Source organism: Pangasianodon hypophthalmus, chromosome 4 (genome assembly GCF_027358585.1).
Source record: "Pangasianodon hypophthalmus isolate fPanHyp1 chromosome 4, fPanHyp1.pri, whole genome shotgun sequence".
Taxonomy (NCBI): Eukaryota; Metazoa; Chordata; class Actinopteri; order Siluriformes; family Pangasiidae; genus Pangasianodon; species Pangasianodon hypophthalmus.
Genome location: NC_069713.1, coordinates 2,565,522 through 2,584,859, shown reverse-complemented (window position 1 = coordinate 2,584,859; position 19,338 = coordinate 2,565,522). Strand labels below are relative to the sequence as shown.

At 41.6% G+C, this 19,338-nt stretch overlaps 1 protein-coding gene across 1 annotated transcript in view; it reads left to right on the top strand.

Annotated features, from left to right (window-relative positions):
- The first annotated feature begins 2,796 nt into the window (after positions 1–2,796).
- The window catches only part of kiaa0232 (KIAA0232 ortholog), a 22,131-nt gene continuing 5,589 nt past the window's right edge, over positions 2,797–19,338 (top strand). Inside the window, exons 1-6 of the mRNA XM_026910084.3 lie at positions 2,797–2,940; positions 12,894–13,436; positions 14,197–14,337; positions 14,802–14,871; positions 15,236–15,323; positions 15,418–18,781. Coding sequence (XP_026765885.3) covers positions 13,212–13,436; positions 14,197–14,337; positions 14,802–14,871; positions 15,236–15,323; positions 15,418–18,781 — 3,888 coding nt within the window. The 5' untranslated portion in view covers positions 2,797–2,940; positions 12,894–13,211. The remainder of the gene's footprint in view (positions 2,941–12,893; positions 13,437–14,196; positions 14,338–14,801; positions 14,872–15,235; positions 15,324–15,417; positions 18,782–19,338) is intronic.

The following is a 19,338-nucleotide window of genomic DNA, read 5'->3' as shown; positions in this document are numbered from 1 at the left end:
TGCTGTTTGTACCGCAGTCTCGATCGCAGTCTGGAGGTTTTGCTTCGTATCTCTAGTGCAGGTTTTTTGCTTGTTTGCAGCGTTCACTATTAAATCTAAACACCACAATATTACATGTTAATATTTAATTAAAATCTGTGAATATGACTAAAAGGCTGCTGTCAGAATTCAGGTCAAATTAGCTGGTGTTAGCGGAAAGCAATGGAAAAGAAAAGCTCATGTTGTGCGCTACGTTACATACGGCACGTCGTGTGTCGAACGTTCACGTCCTCCTCCTGATCGAGCTGTAAGACGTGAGCTGGTATTGTTACAGTCGTATCAATGGTGACATTTAGCTGGCCAGAGTTCCCTTTTAAAACAAATATTCAGAGTTCAGCTAAAAGGTCGCTGACGAAGAAACGGTGATGATGTCACTCTGTTCGTCCTGATAATCAGCCTTGATCAGGACACGGTTTAATCCAATCCAGAGATAATCAGAGATAATGAACATGATGTCAGCTTTATTCACAATTTTGGTCAAGTACACTAAAGTAGATAAGGACTCTGACCTGGCTGTTGAGCTTATAGACAAACAGACACATTATAATACCATAAAAATGGATTTTTTGCACATTATATAAAAAAAACCTCTATCACTGTATCACTGTAAATTGTATCACTGAGTTCTCTTGCTGCTGCTGGGGCCCCATATGGATGACCTGAAGAACTGTTTGAATTGCTGGGGATGGCGCCACCTGGGGGCTGTGGAGATGGCTTGAGGATCACATATGGGTAGCTGTACTGTACTGTACTGTAATGGCTTGGGACTGTGATTGCTGTAGTGGCTTTGGGGCTGCAGTTGCCACAAGCAGCTTCGTACTCAGGACTCCATCAGTGGACAGTGGATAGATTTTAACCAACCGGACTTCTTGCAAAAACTGTGATGAATTTACTGGTTGCACAATTGCACTATTTGTCCATATAGTACACAATAATAGAAGGGAATGATTTATAATCGCACTATCCGTTGCTCCCAGATGAGGATGGTTCCCTTTTGAGCCTGGTTCCTCTCAAGGTTTCTTCCTCATGTCATCTCAGGGAGTTTTTCCTCACCACCGTCACCTCTGGCTCGCTCATTAGGGATAAATTCACTTATTTACAATTCATATCCTGAATCCATTTATTTCTGTAAAGCTGCTTTGTGACAATGTCCATTGTTGAAAGCTCTATACAAATAAAATTGAACTGAATTGAATTGTGCAGCTCTGTATATTTCTACACAGAAACATTTGCACTATGAGACAATTTTTTGCACACTACAGCTCCGTATATCTGTTTTTGTTTTTATTTTTTTTTTATATTTATGCATATTCATATTCTACATTTCATTCCTCTAAAGGCTGCTAAACTTTTCTTACATATTGTCTACTAGATTTTATTTTATTTTATTATATTCTTTTTATTATGTATCATTGTTGCACTCTGGGACGAGACACTGAGGAAAAACATTTCACATGTATGTAATATGTGCCAAATAAAGAGCCTTGAACCTTGAACCATAAGAGAAACAAGGATTTAGACAACGCTGGTAATATTTATACAAGTTAGATATGAACCTGATCAGGGCTTAGACACTATATACAGTCCTACAACAGCGTGTAAGCAGAAATACTTCGTCTTAAACACACCTCACACAGCTGTCAGCGACACACTCATCGTCTTTCTGAGCTAATTAAGTGGTTATAAGTCTGATTGCGTGTGGAAAGAAAATCTTTTCCGGCGTCTGGTGGTTTTGACACACACTCTATTACTCTGTTACTGTGACTCAACGTCTGACATTTTGTTTTCAACCATTTTATCACACGCTTCTCCTTTATTTGTTTATTTATTTACTTATTTTTTGGTTAATGCCAACTTTGCGGATATAAAAATAGTATAATATACTCTATAGTGGACCTAAAAATCAGCCAAATAAAAGCGCTTACAGTTTATTAAAGTAATTAATAAAGTAACAAATAAAGAAAGAAGTGAAACTTGGACTAAATTTCACATGAAAGTTCAAAGAAATAATACTAAAACTTTTTGAAATGACACAATAATAAGACAGAAGAAGCAGAATTTTATTCGACTGGACTGTGATTTTAAGTTTTTAAAGCTATTTTGTGTGTTTGAGTCGGAGATAATTCATTGTTTAGCCTAAAAATGTCATAAAAACCTAAATATTGTGTAAAAGAGACTCGCTAAATAGTGATGAACCCATAAACCAAACACATAATTATATTTATGAGGTATTTCAGTTGTTTTTTTTTTATCATGTACAGATTAAAATATGCTTTAAATCAATGTTGCTGCATAGTTTGTCAATTACGTATATTTTTCAAAAAGAAAAATGATATCCAAAAGTGCTAACTTCTCACTTCCTGCTAACAAAGTAACACTTATTAATGTGTATTTTTATTAAAAACACAACAGCTGATCAGGTTTTAATGTTCTACAATAGTGTGATTCTACTTTATCTTTATTTAAGAGCTGAGTTTTACATCAGAAACCTTTTAAATCGTTTATAAAATGTTAAAAAAGGACTTTATGTCGACATTAGAGAGCTAGCAACACTTGCTTTCACAACAGGCTCTATTTAATCCTCTGATGCAATCGGGCGCGGAGGAATACACCTGTCATTAGTAGGGCGGTAGCGATTCGTCTTGTTGCCCTGGAGACGGGTGAGAAAGAAGTGCGACGGAAACTAAGCTTCGTCTGTCGGCCATTTTGGCTCTACGTCAGCGTTTGTGTGTACCCGCGCGTAGCATTGTGATCAGATCCAAAATGGCGGCAGTTGCTTTGCTAAGCTGGCTCGGGATAAAAACACGGTCAGAGCCCGAGCGCTGGAGCGGCCGGCAGCGGGAGAGAAGTTACCGCTTCTCCTGCTCCGCTTTTCCCCTGATTACACTGAATAAACGGCAGGTAAGAATGACATTTATCTGTTTTTTTTTAGTTATTTAAACGCACAATCGCTTGTTTTTCTCGCCTGAGATGTGTGATTTGAGAAGGAGCTCGGGGTTGGGAATGTTTACATTTAAATTTAAACGTCTCTTAGATACAAACGTCACTAGCGCTAGCTAGCTTGTAGCTTAGCTTAACTTAGCTTAGCATAGCATAGCATAGCTTGGTTTGGTTCGTGTAAATAAGCGCTAAAAGTCTTCCATCGCTGATGCTGCAACATTATTATTCTTTTCATTATGATTATTAACTTGATGTGGAGAGATTTCGGCTGTAAAGCTGCGACTCGGGTCAGTTTGACGGTGAGGAAGTGGAGCTGTCCGGGCTGGGAGGCGGATACCAGGCCTCACATCCAGCTAACCTGCTAACCAACTAACTAACCAACTAACTAACTAACTAACTAACTAGCTGAGTATGCTGTCTAATAATAATAATTAACAATAATAACAGTTTAAAATCTAAGCTTTAAGCCTGTAAGAGTTCTGTAAGCAGTGTTAATAATGCTTCACTAACACTGTTTATTCCAACATCATAATAATAATAATAATAATAATAATAATAATAAATTTATTTCATTTTCACTTTAAACTAAAGCAGAAGAGTTTATTAACAGAGTGTAATTGTCCTGATCAGGAGCAGAAGTTATCCACTGTAAAGGTGTTCAGAGTGAGTTACTGTTAATCAATAATAATTTATAAGAGCTTATAAAATGCATTAAATAATAATAATAATAATAATTATAGATTAATTATAATAATAATAGATTAATAATCTGCGTTATTAAGCTTCATAATGCCGTCTAATTGCCCGAGAATGGAGAAAGTCATTTTCGCTGCCTAACTGTGTAACATGTTTATTTATGTTAAACATTTAAAACATTGTGTTTTAAAAAGAAAAGAAAAAAATATTGTTTTTGTATTTTGTAATCATTCAAATGGTTTATTCACTACATCTGGGATCTGTTTTTTTATTTTTTAAATATCTGGGATCTAATTTATAGATCTGGGATCCTTTTTTATTTTTATTTAAATTTTTTTTTTTAAATATCTGGGACCTGTTTTTTATTGTATTATATATATATGGGATCTTTTTTTCCCCTTAAAGATCTGGGATCCTTTTTTATTTTACTCATTTATTTTTTGTTTACGATCTGGGATCCTTTATTTATTTATTCATTTATTTGTTTGTTTGAAAGATGTGGGATCTGTTGTAGTAGATCTGGGATCCTTTTTTATTTTTTATTTTACTTATTTATTTTTTTTAAGATCTGAGATCTGTTTTATGTAGATCTGGCATCCTTATTTATTTATTTATTTGTTTATTTATTTAAAAGATCTGGGATCTGTTTTCTTTATAGATCTGAGGTTTTTATACTGAAGCTTTCTGCGTAAACTGCATTCATCAGTCAGTAAAAGCGAGAGAGAGAATAATCTGGTCTCCGTCTCTGTGGAATGTTTGACGGTCGGTTCGGATGAAGCAGATTAACGCCCTGTTCAGACGGGATTAGTTTCACACAGGAGGTGTGTCGTGTAATTATTCCCCGAGCATCTCTGGAATTTTAGTTCCATCATAGCAATCGTAGGATTTATTTATCTATTTATCTATCTATCTATCTATCTATCTATCTATTTATTTGGGAAAGATTACGGCGTATTTCAGGTTCTGTAAATCGTGCAGCTGGAGTAAGTCCAGGCGTCGCACCGTATCTCCGTCTGACCTGCCGTGCCGCGTCACATCCTGCGGGAAAAGAGAGTTTTTGCGTTTTTTTTTTTTTTTCTTTCTTCGGTGTAAAGACGCTCCAGGAAGCGCTCGCTCGCTCGTCGCTCGCTTTTCGCTCTTCTCTCTTTTCTGTCGTTTCTGAAACTAAACTAAAAGTTACAGACGGCGTTTCGGAGAAGCGACGCTTCTGGGAGGAAGTTACCGAGTTCCTACAGTTACGTGTTACGGTCATGTGACCCGCTAATGATCAAGCGTGGCCACGCCCCCTACAGCAAGCGCTCGTGAGTGTGTGAGTGAGAGTGTGTGAGTGAGAGTGTGTGAGTGAGAGTGTGTGAGTGAGAGTGTGTGAGTGAGAGTGTGTGAGTGAGAGTGTGTGAGTGAGAGTGTGTGAGTGTGTGTGTGAGTGTGTGTGTGAGTGTGTGTGTGAGTGTGTGTGTGAGTGTGTGTGTGAGTGTGTGTGTGAGTGTGTGTGTGAGTGTGTGTGTGAGAGTGTGTGAGTGAGAGTGTGTGAGTGAGAGTGTGTGAGTGAGAGTGTGTGAGTGAGAGTGTGTGAGTGTGTGAGTGAGTGAGTGTGAGTGAGTGAGTGTGAGTGAGTGAGTGTGAGTGAGAGTGTGTGAGTGAGAGTGTGTGAGTGAGAGTGTGTGTGAGTGAGAGTGTGTGTGAGTGAGAGTGTGTGTGAGTGAGAGTGTGTGTGAGTGAGAGTGTGTGAGTGAGAGAGTGTGTGAGTGAGAGAGTGTGTGAGTGAGAGAGTGTGTGAGTGAGAGTGTGAGAGAGTGTGTGAGTGAGTGTGTGAGTGAGTGTGTGAGTGAGTGTGTGAGTGTGTGAGTGAGTGTGTGAGTGAGTGTGTGAGTGTGTGAGTGAGTGTGTGAGTGAGTGTGTGAGTGTGTGTGTGAGTGAGTGTGTGAGTGAGTGTGTGAGTGAGTGTGTGAGTGAGTGTGTGAGTGAGTGTGTGAGTGAGTGTGTGAGTGTGTGTGTGAGTGTGTGTGTGAGTGTGTGTGTGAGTGTGTGTGTGAGTGTGTGTGTGAGTGTGTGTGTGAGTGTGTGTGTGAGTGTGTGAGAGTGTGTGTGTGAGTGTGTGAGTGTGTGTGTGTGAGAGAGTGTGTGAGAGAGTGTGTGAGTGAGTGTGTGAGTGTGTGAGTGAGTGTGTGAGTGTGTGTGTGAGTGTGTGTGAGTGTGTGTGTGAGTGTGTGAGAGATTGAAGCGAGACGCTGCAGGTGAACAGAGGAAACTTTTAATGTGGAAACTTTACCAATAAATTATATACATTTATTACAGCTGGCGTTTGTTTGTTTGTTTGTTTGTTTGTTTGTTTTAACGTTACAAGCTTCCTATAAAAATATGTTTAGATTTGCGAATAATATAAGATCTCATTAAATATTCGCTTATTTGCATACACACATTTAAAAACCAGACTAATCTAGATATTGAAAACGGTTACGTTTAAAATCTTTTTCATTTTCACAACAATATCAGAGTTAAAAGTTTTTAACACAACAGATTTTGGATCTCTCCTTTTGGATCTCTCTCACGTGACGCGTTTCGGCGAATCACGTCGCCAGAAATGAGCTTTAAACGTCTTTATCCGGTGAAGTCGTGTCTCCTGGTGTAGTTCGGTCCGTAGTTTCTGACTAAAGAAGAGCTCGTTAAAGGACCTGACCATATTTAGACCAGCTTTCCTGACGCTGGAGGGAATCAGCTCTCCAGTAACAACAAACACTCGCCGGTTTTCAAGCGCGATCGCGGAGATGTGGCTCGTTGACCAAGTTAGGGGAAAGCGACAGACGTAAGAGCAGCAAACGTCTTAAAATAATAAACGGTGTAAAAATAATATCAGTGTTTAATAAGAAACGCTGTAAAAGCAAATAAAACCAAAATCTGCCTGCTGCGTCTCGTCTGAACTCGCCTGGTCTCGGAGAGATCACGTTTCCCGACCGGCATCACTGCAGACGTCCTGCGACGTTCAGGAAACTACACACACACACACACACACACACACACACACACAGTGCTGAGCTGTGAATGAGCGTGACCTAATTCATGAATAATTCTGTGGGTTTGTATGAAGGAGTTGGAAAAGGGCAAGTGACAAGGACGCGGGAGTTTATTATTACCGACTGATCTTTCTCTCGCTCTGGAGATTAATCACGACGGTGGACCATCTCCGCGTTTTACACGACGATATCACCTCGGCTTCCTGACGCAACTGTTATATATATATATATATATATATATATATATATATATATATATATATATATATATATATATATATATATATATATATATATATATAAAACGCCATCTTAAAAAAAAAAAAAAAAAACTTTTCCTTTCATACCATTAGAATGTACCTTTTACCAAGAAAGGTCAAAGATTATATTTTAATAAATTTATAATTTACTTTAAACACTAAAAGCTAACTATTGTTCATTTCTGTGCCGTAAATTATTCGTAAACTTTCTACATATTAAAGGTGCATTAGGTAAGATTAGCTTCTCTCTTTTTTTCTCCCCCCCCCCCCCCCCGGTTACGTTAGTTGCGTGTCTAGTGGTTAGGTGAGTTCAACATTTGAACGATTTTCCTTACTCCTTGAGCGAACTTTCCAATTCCTCCGTTCACGAAGCTCCGCCCCCAGGATCTGCAGCGGCCCATACAGTCAAAGCTGATTTGTACTTCTTAACAATGCATCGCTTGTGAATGAACGAGAAATTAACGTGACGTGTCACGTGACACCGCATCCCCCAACCGCGTAAACAGTCTAACGTCGTGTCTCAAGTCGCGTACTTGCGTACTATTCTAGACCGTTATTGAGTACTAACGCTAGCGCTGTTTTCCGTACGACTCTTCTGGGTTTTCTGGATTAGTAAATATTTTTTTTTAACGTCCAGCGAGGGCTTTCAATTCGCAACGCAGTTCATGACAACAATCACGACGAAGGCAGAAAGTTTGAAGAGAGACGGAGCTCGTCAGACCGTATAATATCAGTATCATGAAATAATGTCACAATACACTTTTCTGAGAAATCACAATAAAAGCAATAATTTAAAAAATATTATTATTATTTAAAAAAAAAAAACAGGAAGAAAAAGTTAAAAAATGACAGTTTGATACTGATGTTTTCTGCCGTTTTGAATCTTTAAAATTGTAAAATGTAATATAAAAAAAATCCTTATTTTCAATGTTAGTTAATTTTTGTATTAGTTAAAGGTTTTAACATTAAAGTTAAACATTAAAGGATTATTTTAAAACCTTTTTTTTCTTGATTCAGCTGTTTCTCTGGCAAACCTGTATATCCTGAAACAGATCAAGTACTGAAGAAGTAATCTGATAATGTTTTGTCGTATTGTTCACACCTAGTCACTGGTATTTTTTTTTTCGTTTGTTTTTTTAGTAGTGTGATCAAGAAGGACCTGAAAGTGTCTCATTACAGATTACAGATATATTCATACATTTAAAAAAAAAAAAAAAAAAAAGCTGTGAGAATAAGGAAACTGATTCACCGAAGCACAGTTTGTTCACCTGATAATTCCCAGTACATGAAGGCGTAAAAGCTTTAGCATTTTTCGACATTTCATGGCATACCCATTTGACTTGGAGAAGACTTTTTTGATTCATTAACGTACGCAAAACACCTAGCCCTCGATCCACAGAGCTCAACCTGTGGAGCTGCTAACGCTGCTGAGCGCGACTCTGGGTGTGACACGACGCAGACCCTCTCGCGAGGTTGGTTAGGAGCAGTCACAGTGGATTAGAAACACACATTCACACGTGTCCTGAAGTTTGTTGCATTATTGAGCACTCTCTGGTTCGCAGCTGAAATGGATGATTAAATCGAGTAGATTCCATGAATAACTAACTTCATCTACAGCGACGTCATGTGACCTGGAGCTGCTGAGTGCAATCAGCTGATTTCTCCATGCTGCATCATTCATATCTGTCTGCGATCTTACGCAGTTTCTGTTGTGGTGGAGGGACTGTGGAGATGACTGAATAAAATAGGGAATGATGTTTTTCGTTACTCAACATCAACAGATAATACATGATTACGTACATGATTAAGGAAAGGAGTATTGTGATCTTCTGTATTTCCCCTACATAAAAGCAGAAGCACAAACCAAATCAGTCAGTGAAAAGTCTTTGTCTTGTCCAGGCCAGTCTAGTCGTCGAGTCCAGTCCAGTCCACTTGTCCGGTCCACTTATCAAGTCCAGTCCAGTCCAGTCCACTTGTCCAGTCCAGTCCACTTATCAAGTCCAGTCCAGTCCGTTTATTAAGTCCAGTCCAGTCCATTTATCACGTCCAGTCCAGTCCACTTATCAAGTCCAGTCCAGTCCAGTCCACTTGTCCAGTCCAGTCCGTTTATTAAGTCCAGTCCAGTCCATTTATCACATCCAGTCCAGTCCACTTATCAAGCACAGTCCAGTCCAGTCCACTTATCACGTCTACTCCAGTCCAGTCCATTTATTAAGTCCAGTCCTGTCCACTTATCACGTCTACTCCAGTCTAGTCCGTTTATTAAGTCCAGTCCAGTCCGTTTATTAAGTCCAGTCCAGTCCGTTTATTAAGTCCAGTCCTGTCCACTTATCAGGTCTACTCCAGTCCAGTCTGTTTATTAAGTCTAGTCCAGTCCGTTTATTAAGTCCAGTCCAGTCCACTTATCAAGTCCAGTCCAGTCCGTTTATGAAGTCTAGTCCAGTCCATTTATGAAGTCTAGTCCAGTCCGTTTATGAAGTCCAGTCCAGTCCGTTTATGAAGTCCAGTCCAGTCCGTTTATGAAGTCCAGTCCAGTCCGTTTATTAAGTCCAGTCCAGTCCACTTATCAAGTCCAGTCCAGTCCAGTCCACTTGTGTTTTCGAGTTAATTCCAGTCCAGTTGTCAGAATTTATTACCAGGAGACATCCACCTTGTTGACGTAACCCACAGTCACTATACTGATCAAAAGGGTCTGAGCCTGAACATTAGTGTTAACACATTTTTGCTAACAGCCAGGTGTAAATATTAAACCATAATGTGAAGTGAAACAGTTGCATGTTGCGTTTTTGTTGCGGTGTAGGAGCAGTATGTGTGTTTACACCGAGTGCACTGAGACCAGTCTCGCGCTCACAGTCGGCGCAGTGGATTATAAGGGTTTGCAGCATGCTAACATAAAATCACAGTTGTTTACACAGTGACCTGCTCATATGGAAAAATATAGCTGCGTTTTGCCCCAGAGGGACTTCGGATATCAGATAAAACCCTGTTGTGCTTTACTTTAGTGTCTAGTGGATTTTACTTTGTGAGAGTATAAAATGAATCACACGGTCATTCGTTTGCGTGATTATTGGTGTCGCTCATCGTTTCTGAGTCACAGTGAAAGGTCCAGACGTTAAAGACAGCGGAGTAGAGGAGCACTCTGGCTACTGGATCTGTTTAAGCTTGCGACTTGCTGTAAGGGATAATGCAAAGTAGAATAAAAATAAATTAAAATTATATTTAGTTTTCTGTGAAGATTATGATTTTCTTCCTGTGACTTTAGCTCTTTGACTTGCGTAGTGTCTTCAGGCTTCAGCTCATTCGGACGTGTTGTTCATCTTGTCATGTGACCTTTCAGCTTAAAGACCAAAAAATTCAAGGTTAATGTGTATTTATGTATTACACAGTGATGGAGAACCTAAAAATTATTATTATTATTATTTTTTTTTTTTTTTTATCGTAATCAGCTGCTTTTGAATTATCCTTTCTCTCGGCTGTGAGCGCGCCGTTTGCTTTTTCAGAGGAAAGTAGCTAAACGCGCTCAAAATAAGCCGCTTGATGATGTCATACACTCATTTGCATATTATTTTCATCATCGTCATCATGATCACTGGCATATCAAAGTACAAATTTAGGGTCCATGAAGAAGAAAGACTTTCACTTAGAATATAATAAAATAGAATAGCCATTGTATCAGAATATAAAATAGATACGCGATTATCTATTCTTAAATAATTTATTCCTGATGAAAGTCACCTTTGGTCACGGCACCACAAACTAAACTTCATTCTCTTGTTACTTTTATATATTTTACAGCCATCACGTGTAAACAAATGCAACATTATCATCCTGAAAGTGTCCCAAAGCACATTTTACACCATATCATACCCTATTTTTATTCTTTTATTGAGACGATGGGATGGCGATAGCCTTGACTCTCAGGCAAAGTACAAAACAAAAACATTTATTTTGCTAAGCCACATCCCTACATGTCCCGTTAGCTACTTGTGTGCAGTACGTTCATACGAGATCCAGCAGCAGAACAAAATGTCACAGAAAAACAGCCGAAAGAACATTTTATGTCTTTACATATTTACTTGTGTAAGAGTAAAAAGCACACAACCACCACTGCGCAACACATTTTATGCAAAACGAGGGTGGTTTAAAACCAAATTGCAGACGAGCTTCTGCTTTTCAGTACCATTTCCTCCTTGTGTAATTCTTGCTGCTTGGTTTTTTTTCTTTTCTTTTCAGAGTTTGATCCCTGCATTATACATCTTTTTTTTTTTTTTTTTTTTTGGTCACCTATATAGCTAGGAGACTGAAAAACGGTGGATACTGCAGGGATCAATCCGCCCAGTGGGCGAGTAAGAGCTCCAGTGTGGTGGTGTTTTGGTTGTCTGAAAACTGACTAGGTTAAAAAAAAATTGGTAACTAATGTAATGATGCAGGACGAGCTAGTTAGCTAGTTAAATGCGTATTAGCACAGACTAAGGGAAACGAACCGACATGATCATGTAGCACAGTGTGAAAATTGGTAGCTAATGTCATGATGATGTTGTAGTTTCACTTTCAAACAAAAAGTCTATATATAAAGGCGTTGACCAGAGTTTCTCGTAAAAGATGTTACAAGTCTGATTATTGTCTTTAACTTCCCTCGAAATGTTTAAACGCGAAGTGACTGTGTGTAGTAAGCTGGAGAGTTTTACGACTGCTTTGTGTTGGAGATTATTTTTCTCAGATTTGACACACACAAGTGTGTTTTCGTGATTCCAAAAAGCTCATGTGCCGTCTGTGTACGCTAATTGCCAATTGATCCCCCTCCCAGTACGACTGTGTTATCGTCAGCCATTTTGTCCTGTACGCCGTGTGTGTACTCGCTTGCTTGTGCCATAGTTACAGCATTGAGGTCGAGTGTAGTAAGTTTAATCAAGGGTTGCAGAGTAGCCTAGGAGCACAAGGCAAGGAACATCAGGTCCATGAGGTCCAGTCCATCGCACGCACACACACACACACACACACACACACACACACACACACACACACACACACACACACACACACACTTCAGAAACGCCAACACTGCCTGTCTTAGGACTGGGGGAATAAACCAGAGTACCGGGAGGAAGGAAATCAGTTGCTAACCACTGAGCCACCGTGCCCGCTGAAAAGAGAACTTTGGTTTTTACAAACGTTAATAAGGGATTGTCTTTCCTTTCCTGGGTGTTGGACCTACTTGTCTTCTGGGCAACTACAAACAAAAGCCAGTCCAGACACGATATATGCTTATCCTGGGTGCTACCGATTTGTCCGTAACTGAGTAGTAACACTCTGTCGATTAATTTGTGACATATTTTGGGTTATTGGATATTTTGACTTAACGGTAAGACAAGATCGTATGTTTTCCCAGCTGACGTGCGTACAGTCGATCACATCACTAAATTGGAATGGCGTTAGTGGTTGTTTTTTTTTTTTTTTTTTTTAAATGAATTACATTTTAAAAGTAGTTTCCACAGGACATGACTGCAGGCCATGAAAGGGTTGCTTACTGCTTAAACTTGGTGGTCTAAAGATGGTTAAATTATTTTCTGGGCTCCCAAATGGTGAACTTTCGTGACACAGCCATCTGTTGGCCGTGCTTTCTGAGTGGGAGGGTTGAGATACTCTCTCTAAACAAACACAGCGAAACTAGCCAGTTGTGGGCATCTGTGAGCGCGTGCATGCGGAAAGGGGTGGATAGCGCTTTCCTCCGAGTGCGTTTCAGCAGGTCGAAAGGATGCGGTTGGTTGGCTTCACGTGTCTCGGAGGAAGCACGTGATAGCTGCTAACCCGGGATGGTGAAGGCTGTGGTGTGATAGGGGAGAACTGACTGGTGGGTGGGAATTGGCCAAGAATAAATGAGGGAGAAAATCTGGGGAAAATATCCCCCATCCCAAAACAATTCAAAGTGTCTACATTCTTGTTTCAGGTGATTCCGGAGCTGTCCGTCACCCACCATGAAGATCTCTGATTGCAAACTGAGCACGGTCCGTGTTCTTCTATAAGCTGCCCGTATTCTCTGAACCATGCCTGAAGATTAGAGCACCTCTCCTTGCCAAATACCATTTAAAAAAATCTACATGACCCTCCATGTAGACCTCCCCTTGTCCGTCCCACTGGAGTGAAACCCCCTTAGTCTTGACTCCTTCCCTTCCCACTGAGACCATCCTTCGTCAGCCTCTTGAAGACAAACCGGGACAATGTCCCTGCATTTGAAAATGGCTCCTACATAAGACCCTTCAGTCCCATGCGTCCTGTAAGCGGAGATTCGTCCGGTGCTTCCCCTCCCGAGAGTGTGTCGTTGCTGGGCTCTCTTTCCCCGTCCGATATGTCCCTGCTGCAGTCCCTGGGCCCAGTGCAGAGCTGGCTGGGCCAGGAGCTGGAGAAATGTGGCATAGACGCCATGATCTACACCCGATACGTCCTCAGCCTCCTGCTGCACGACAGCTACGACTACGATCTGCAGGACCAGGTACGGGTTCTTCTATCTATCTATCTATCTATCTATCTATATGTTTATCTATACTGATCTACCAGAACTTCTGAAACTATTTTTTTTTTAATCATAGATCAACAAAGGATTGTAAATCTTAGATTTTAAAGTATGCTAAAGTTCTGCCAGGATGGTTTAAGGCTTGTGCTTCTACTAATAATGGCAACATTGTGAAGAATAAGTAACAAACCAAGATAAACATGTTAATTTGAATACTGTGGCCATCCCGATTATTTTGCATCAGCATCGACTTAAAATTTGATCTGTTTCTGCCACGAGCCGACTGGCATGGCATGTCCTTATCTCTACAGATGTCAAGAATTAACTCTATTCTTCCCAGAAAGGGAAGTGAAAGTTCTCCTAAGGTTGATTTCTGCTGCCTTGACTTGTTTCCTGCTAATGTCCGGTCACAATGTCAACACAGCTGTTCACAGTTTTAGTTCCTGGTTTAATTGTAGTGCTTCTAGTCATTGGCGTCTTGCTGAGTCATTAACTGTTGCTCAGTCTGATTCAGGCCTGTAGCATTTTTGGTAACTGGGAATATATTTAGATCAGGCCTGTGCCGGTAAAGGAATCATCTTATTTGGGTAACTGTGTGGAAAATTACTGCAGTAAACCTTTCCAAGTATTTTTGTACACTTTGCTGTAGCATTACCTCTGTACAGTGTAATATAGACAGGATGTAAGTTCATAGGTAACTGGTATTGGGCTCATGTGTTGTCTGATCATACCTACGCAGGAGAACGACATCTTCCTGGGTTGGGAGAAGGGAGCTGGCAAAAAGTGGGGGAAGAGCAGGAGGAAGGGAGGGACAGACCTGAGTCTGGAGGAGATGAAGAAGCAGGCCGCTGTGCAATGCCTGCGCTCTGCTTCTGATGAAGTAAGAGGTTCTGTTGGTTAGGAAACAACTGTGCAATGGCTTACTTTGTATTTTATTCATATCCTATAACCTGACCACTCGCTTGTGTTAAGAAATCCTGTTTTCAGTTTAGTATGAGAGACAGCATTAGTACTCTGTCCTAGATGCTTGCCTGAGAACTTTATGCAAATACTTGTGTAATTAAGGAATGAATCACCACAGTGTGGCTGTTAAAGCGGAGTTACTGTTACCACCCCGAAGCTGACTATTTTCATATAACAGCACGTCCTGAAGTGTTTTGTTCCTGTGTTTACCACATTTTTAAAAATTTATTAAAGAATGTCATGTCATACGGGCCATGATATTCTCTGAGTACTGGGATTTATTTATTTATATATATATATTCATGGTAACTAAGCGTTTGAGTGACTTACGTGTTATATTTTGTGGGTGTCTTTCCCCCTCCTCCTCTCTTCCTCTGTCAGAACTCTGCAGTCGAAAGTTTGGTTGAGGAGCTTTGCTCCAAGCTCAAGGACATTCAGAAAAAACAAAAAGGTTTGTTGCACTTTTGCTTCCACTTTCAGCATGACTTAACTCGATCTTCCATTCTCTAGAATTTTCCTCTCTGTTGAATTTTTTTTTTTTTTCTCCATCATGTTTCACCGCCAGATCGTTTTTTTTTTTTTTTTCCTTTTGCCTTTTTCTGTATTTCTTTATTTTCTTTCCCTCTCTTAAGAGATGTGTTAATAGTGCATAAAAAAATGTAACTTTATATAGACTTTCTCCTCCTCTTTGTATTTTTGTGGTTTGTTCTCCATTCTCTTAAGAATGACTTAATAGCCCATTAAAATGTAACGTTATATATTGCTAACAAAAGCATCTGAAGCATCGATAAAAGACATGGTTCACTGTCTTGCAGAAAAAGAAAAACAAACAATTAAGAAGTCAGATGAATCCCGATCTCCTGAATTGGCTGAATCACCTTCTTCTAAAGACCAGGTGGAAATGTAAGGAACTTCTCAACTTTATAGAAAATACGTCTTTTAAAGCGAAGTCTCAAAATCTTAGGCTTTTTTTTTTTTTTCTACTTTCTTATTCAAGGTACTATGAAGCCTTTCCACCTCTATCAGAAAAACCTGTTTGTCTCCAAGAGATTATGACCGTGTGGAACAAGGCTAAAGCGAGTGCAAATTCCAGCTCCTCATCTGCTGCCCCTCAAACAAGCACGGACACCTCCTCACCAAAAGACTGCACCAGCGAGGGTGAAGTCTTCAAGGATAAAGCACCCGACCAAAGTGCATTGGTCACCACCACCACCACCACCACTACCAACGAGAAGGCTCAGCACCGACGCAGCAAGAAAGAAAAAGAGAACCGATACCACGGGGGTGCTTCTGGGGCTTGCAGCGACCAGGTCGTTTCTCAAAACAAAAGGCACGCCAGACATCGATCTGATTTGGGGCACCGTCCCCGGTCCTGGTCCTCTGGCTCCAGCGAGGGCGGCTCAAGCTCCAGTGGTAACCAGGGTGACACAAAGACCTGTAAAGGAGCTCGGATCAGACACAGGTCTCGCGAGGTTAGCAGCAGAAACAAAAAAGGGCGACAGCATGGGCAAGTCAAACTAGCCCTGAAGGCTATTGACAAAGAAGAGCGCAGAAACACAGGTAGCAGTTGCAGTGCCTCCGAAGGCCCTTTGAAGCACCAACAGCACTACACGAAAAAAGGCAAAAAGCCCTTAAGGGAGCTTCGGAAAGATCCCAGCTGGGTTGAGTTGAAAGAGTCTGGAGGTGAAGCCAATAACAACAGGGAATATATGGAAGAACCCCTTTGGTACACCGAACCCATATCGGAGTATTTTGTCCCGTTCAGCTGGAGTAAACTGGAGACAAAGTATCGAAGCAAACCAGATTCCCCCAATGACCTAGCTACGTCCATTGATGTGGACAGTCTGTCGGAGCAGGTACAAGGGATCTGCATCGCCAACACTTCGTTTCAAAGGGCGTACCTTGCAGCAGGTACTTTCGTGGATGGGCACTTTGTTGAAGTGTCCAGTGAGGGAAACGAGGAGGCCACTGAACTGAATGGGACCTCAAGCTGCCCTCTTCCTGAGGATGGTAAAGATTTAGATGATGAGCATCTGTCTGAATTCACTCACTTCTATGAAGTTGATATATATCAATCCATATTGGATCCCAGTGCCTCAGATGCAGTACAAGAAAGTCGAATCTTAAACATGATTCGGCAAAAGAGCAATGAGCCAAGAGACATTGAGGCAGGGTGTTGTGTAGATTTAGATGGCTTTGAACTGCAGGGGGAAAGTGCAATAAAGGCAGATTCTTTGGGAGCTTCGGGAGATGATGTGATTCTTACGCAGGACATGGAAAACATCGCTCACATGTGGGAGTGCTGCTCATCATCTAGTTCTGAGGAATTGGAAGGAGAAAGCTGTGCAGGTGACTCTCCAGTTAGGCTCTCCCCACCGTTGGGCAGCGTGCCGTTTCACATGAGCGGGTTGTCGGGCACATTTGGAGAGCCTCCTATCCAAGATGTCAGTGGGAGCACGTCGGCCCTAGACTCCTGTTTCTCGCTCTTTGAGGTGCAGTGCGATAGCTCTGCTTTCCCCTTTTCCTGCGACTCGCTTACATCCAGTCGCGAAAACGTAGATTCAAGTAGCTGTCTGGATCCCCATGCAAACAAACAGTCTCGCTTGCTAATTTGGACCAAAAATAGTGCCTTTGATGAGAACGAACACTGCTCTAACCTGTCGACGAGAACATGCAGTCCGTGGTCCCACTCGGAGGAGACGCGCTCAGACATTGAGCAAGTCGCTGGCCAAGCAGATGAGTCTTCTCAGTTTGGCAGTGAGGACGTTGGCTGCATAATTCCTCCTGTTCCAACTTCATACCTGGAGGAGGAGTTTTTGGATTTCTTGCAGGAGAGCCCGAGTCACCAGCAAGATGAAATGAGTGCAGGCATAATGTCCAATCAGACCTTCAACAAGGTATCTAAACTGGAGTCTGTTTGTGGAATAGCATTAGAGCAGGACGAGAGCAAACAGTACAGCGCCGTTTTGTTTCCGGAAGACACCAACCAACAAAATGATGATTATAGCTCAGGAATAATAAAAGATATTTGGATGGCTGTTGGAGACCGAGATTGTGTTTTAGCTCTTGAAGTGGAGAAAGCAGACGATGACTTGTTTTCGGAGGAGACGCCCAGCTGTCAGTGTGGCTGTCTTGACGGTGAGGCGAAGGAGCCCATCGAAAAGAAGGCTGTACAGCGTTCAGAGTACCATCTGTGGAAGGGTCAGAAGGAGGACCAAGGCCTGGCCAAAAATAAGGTCTCCAAGGTGGACGGAGGGGACTATGCAACACCTGCCAGGCCTTGGGATGTTGATTCGGAGAGGGACAATACATCATTTATTCTTGGAGGAGTGTACGGAGAACTAAAGACCCTAAGCGGTGACAAGGAATGGACTGTGGTTCCACCCATCAACACCTGCGGGAGCCTGCTGCAGTGTGCATCGGCTTCCTCATCTGATGTGGTAACCATTGCAGGCACGGATGTGTTCATGAATACAGGCAGTTGCTTTGCTCCTGGTCATAAGCCCCTGTGGCGACCTTTGGTGTCCTTTGGACAGAACGGTCAGGCTACCAAAGGGTCAGGGGAAAGACTGAATAAGGGATTTTCTGTTATCTTCCATGAAGATTTACTTGGATCCTGTGGAGGCTATTGTGGAGAGCAGCAAGGACTTGATTACCCATTTTCATCTTTCGATCTCAATAACCCTTTTTCCCAGGTCCTGCATGTGGAATGCTCCTTTGAACCAGAAGACATGGCCTCGTTCAGCCCAGGATTCAAGCCAAAGTCCATATTGTGCTCAAACTCTGACAATGAGCCATTCAGTCCAAGGCTATATGGCATCAACCGCACTCAGTACCGGGCCATCCGCATATCCCCGAGGACTCACTTCCGGCCGATATCAGCCTCTGAACTTTCTCCTGGCTGGTGTAGCGTATCGGATGGGGAGTCTGAAAAGGAGGAAATGAGTCTTCCCATTCCTGGTCAGACTGACCTCTTTGATGACCCACAGGCAGACCTCAAACCCCTGGAAGAAGACGCAGAGTGCGAAGGCCCTTACTACGGAAAGTCTGAACTGGAATCTGGTAAATTTTTACCCAGATTAAAGAAGTCGGGCATGGAGAAGAGTGCCCAGACGTCACTCGATTCCCAGGAAGGTGGGGGTACGACTCTGACAACTGTCGAGCAGGAGATTTGCTTAGACTGCGAAATCGCAGGAAAATCCTCAGCAGCAGTGTCAGCTGTGAGCTCTCACGCAGAGGCGCCTGTGGATACGCTTCAGAAAGAGGAGTCCTGCGTAGAACGGGAGGCTTGTAAGTGTGTTGGAGCAAACCAGCTTCTGGAATTTGGGAAATCATACGATGTGGTTCAAGATTTGCATGAGGTAAGATCGTCACAAATAACCCATTCGGTAATATGAGTGTTAAGATCTAGATCATTTGGGTGTTTAAGCGCAACCCAGCGAGTATTGATGCGTCTTTTAAACCAAATGCTCGTTAAACCAAAATGTCATTGCTTTAGGGTCAGTGCCTTTGGGCCGGTTACAGTTGGAGCCACATTTAGACCACAGGCATGTTTTATATGCAAAAAGTCTCGAAGTATCAAGTGCCGAAGCAGTTTACTTCCAGTAGAGCGCTCGGTATGACAGAAGCCGGAAGAAGTACCTGTTTTACGAAGTTTCCTGAGGGACGTAATCAAATTAGTGAGGTCTTTAGGGTGTACAGGGTGTGCCGCTTCAGTAAAATAACTAATGCAGTGCACTTACCTTCTTGCCCCAGAGTTAGACTATGTAATAAAATTAAAATTTTTTTCATACTAAGAAGAACTTCTGTGCAGTTACCACCCACAAATAAGAGTTCTGAGTAGTAATGAATTGATTTAACTGCTCGTTTGTGTAGCCAGGCTCTTGTTGAGTCATTTGGTAGAAGACTAATTAGAATT